The 3,095-nt window shown below is 33.8% G+C and overlaps 1 protein-coding gene across 1 annotated transcript; it reads left to right on the forward strand.

Moving 5' to 3' along the window:
- Positions 1 to 805: 805 nt before the first annotated feature.
- On the forward strand, positions 806 to 2,885 carry LOC113230485. Its single transcript, XM_026464436.1, has 2 exons — positions 806 to 1,757; positions 1,885 to 2,885. The coding sequence occupies exons 1-2, from the start codon at positions 1,024 to 1,026 to the stop codon at positions 2,135 to 2,137; spliced, it is 987 nt and encodes a 328-aa protein (XP_026320221.1). The 5' UTR covers positions 806 to 1,023; the 3' UTR covers positions 2,138 to 2,885.
- The last annotated feature ends 210 nt before the right edge of the window (positions 2,886 to 3,095 follow it).

Consider the following 3,095-nt stretch of genomic DNA (forward strand, 5'->3'; position numbering starts at 1 on the left):
TATGTTAAAATTTGACTCTTGAAAATGAAGTGAATAAAATTGAAGATGGTCTGGGATGTATTTGATTCAATGTTTATATTCGGCACTATTATACGGTGGTATGATTTCCAACCATTCTTTTTTCTTTTTTGACTTGTAGGTTAACTTGAAATAGTAAAAATAATAATAGGTAATAAAATAATATGTAATAAAAACAACACTATCTCAAAATAATCGTTAACAATAATCATCAAAATATAAAAACAAACAGGCAATCTGAAGAAACCAAAGCAAAATTAGGCAAGATTTATGAATAAACTACTTAAATATGTCTAATTACATGAGATACTTGGGCTTTTGCGTGATTTATATACAGAAAAAAAACATGTGTCTGTACAATGTTACATTCGGTCGATCTTCGCTTTTTCAAATGCCACATCCCGTAATGCTGCAGCGACGAATTTTTATTAATACTTAATTGTTCTCACTGCCAATATTTTTTATCCATTTTATTACAATACATGCGAATAAATAAATAAAATACTTTGAAAAACATTTGTTTTGACATTTGATGTACTTCCCTTTGACAACCGTATCACGTACCTCATGTACTGCGAAATGGACACGGTTGGCATTTAAAATGACGTTACGTATTATCGATTCCCGTGTTTGACAAAAACCAATGTAATGCTATCTTTTTTGACTTAAGACGGCAAGCAAGAGTTAAACAAAGACAATAACATGTTTATGTTTTCAACGTCGAAATGCATCATATACATATAACGTCTGATTTATATATGTCAACATAACATGTCCTTTAGTTTCCACAGTCAGGCGTAGCCCCAATGATGAAAATGAAAAAGGAAGAGACTAAAGATGTCGTCAATCTACGCTTTGTTCAACGTCAACAAAAGGCAATAAATAAGAATATTACACTATAAATAGAGAAAGGCAAGGAACTTCCTCAAATTGAATCAATTGAGAACACCGTAACATTTTTTTAAATTTGTGATTGGTGGCTATTAAACCATATGCTATACAACAATGGAAGAAACTGTCAGTGACGATAGTACCTCAAAAAAGTCTAAAGATCCTGTTTGCAAATGTTTACACCATGGTCCTAAATGCACATGTTCCATTTGCGACTATAGTCCCAAAATATCAGAGCATGTTTGCGTTTGTTCGCAACATGCGTCTGATTGCAAATGTGAGATTTGCATACGTACTTCTGAAATACGTGATCGGATTTGCGTCTGTACTAGCCATGGATCAATTTGTACATGTAAGATTTGCGTAGCTACTCCTACCGTAAGAACTTCCAGTTTAACTGGTCCTGTTTGCGTCTGTGCAAGTCGTGGTTCTGTTTGCAAATGTTTGACTTGCATCCGTTCTCCACCGGTATCTGATTTTTGCATCTGTGCAAGCCATGGATCTGATTGCCAATGTCAGGTTTGCATTCGTACGCCCACCGTATCTGATCGTGTTTGCATCTGTGCGAGTCACACTTCTGCATGCAAATGTCCGATTTGCATTCGTACTCCCACCCTTACTTCAGAAAAGATTGAAATATGTGGTCGAAAACTACAGATTTTAAGTACTGTATCCAGGACTGAAAACTATTTAAGAGATCATCGCATACCGGAATTGATCAGCTTCCTTTTAACCAAACTCTTAGCAGATGGTTCCAATAAACCGATAGCATATTTAGTCAAATTACTGGATGATTGTATGTTATACCGGGCTGGACAAGGCCTTCCACCAGTTTTGTATGAACAAAGGTTTGTAGTTTTGTATTTATAAGTATGGTGGAGTATGTACTTAGTTTATTTTGGGCAAAGGTTTCATAGTGTCCATTATATATTTAACTGAGCATAGAATGAATTCCAGATTATTTTTATTTTTAAGGCATTTGGAAGCAATAATTAAAAGTTTCGATCCTGGACGACGGGGCTGGATAAGTGCAGATCAGTTGCGTCGCATGTATACTACAGTAGGTCTCAATTCTACGGATATTCCGGAAGATGAAAGGATTCCTACCGATGATTTGCAGAAGAAGTTGACATTAGATCAAGAAATTGAGTTATATGACTTAGTAGTGGCTGGTACAACAGCTCATGAACTCTCTACTATTAGTAAAACCGATTCTAATCCGGTTTAACCATAAGTAAGTATTTATACTGAAACATCTAGTAATATTTTTGTGTATATTTATTATAAATTTAGATAATTATGTACGGTATTTGGCTATATCACTTTCAAACCTGCAAATATGAACACTGTAATATACACAAGTGTATATACAATGTTTCACAACAGACAATTGTCTAAGTGTAGCTTACATAAATATGTACCGTAGGTGCCTAGTAGTTAGTTAATTTATTAAACGTAGTTATCAGAGTGTTGGTATCTCTCAAAATCTACACGTCTCTTTATGGTAGATGGCGCTAATACATACATACACTTGTTCTTTTTCACATCGGGGTAGGCAGAGACCACGCTCCACTTTCATCGTGACACATCTTTTGACAGAGCTATTTTGCACAGCTGAAAATAGTTCAAAGACATTTGTTTTTTGTTTGAAATAGATTTTTTTAAAGTAAAAACTTATTTTTCTTCATTTCCCAATACTGCGTTTTTTGATGCTGTATGCAATAACTCGTTTTTCTTTCAAAGTAACCCGTGTCTGGTAGTGACATAGATTTAGTATATAGTACCTACATGGGTAGTATATGGGTAGTGGCACATTTGTAGATTGAATTCGAACAGCATGTATGCGCTCGTATAGCGCTAAGAGAAGAACCAGATTCGATAGCTTGTATAACTTTTTGTTATTATAAAATTGTGTTTCATATTTTTTCATATTATGTTAGTTATTTGTTACGTTGATATTATTGTTAGAATTGTTATGTCCTTCTACACTCAGCCAAATATGTTTAGGTTTATGAGTGTAAAGTAAAACACACAGTTTTACAAACCATATTGTAGTATTGGGGTAAAATGTTTAATGCTTTTGTAACTAAGAAATAAATAAATAAAAAATATCTATGCTTAGTTTAATTTACTTTTCTTTAACGATGGAGGAAAAATATAGTGATAACTACTACAAGTCGGAGATG

This window comes from Hyposmocoma kahamanoa, unplaced genomic scaffold (assembly GCF_003589595.1).
Source record: "Hyposmocoma kahamanoa isolate Upper Pololo Valley unplaced genomic scaffold, ASM358959v1 63, whole genome shotgun sequence".
Classification (NCBI taxonomy): domain Eukaryota; kingdom Metazoa; phylum Arthropoda; class Insecta; order Lepidoptera; family Cosmopterigidae; genus Hyposmocoma; species Hyposmocoma kahamanoa.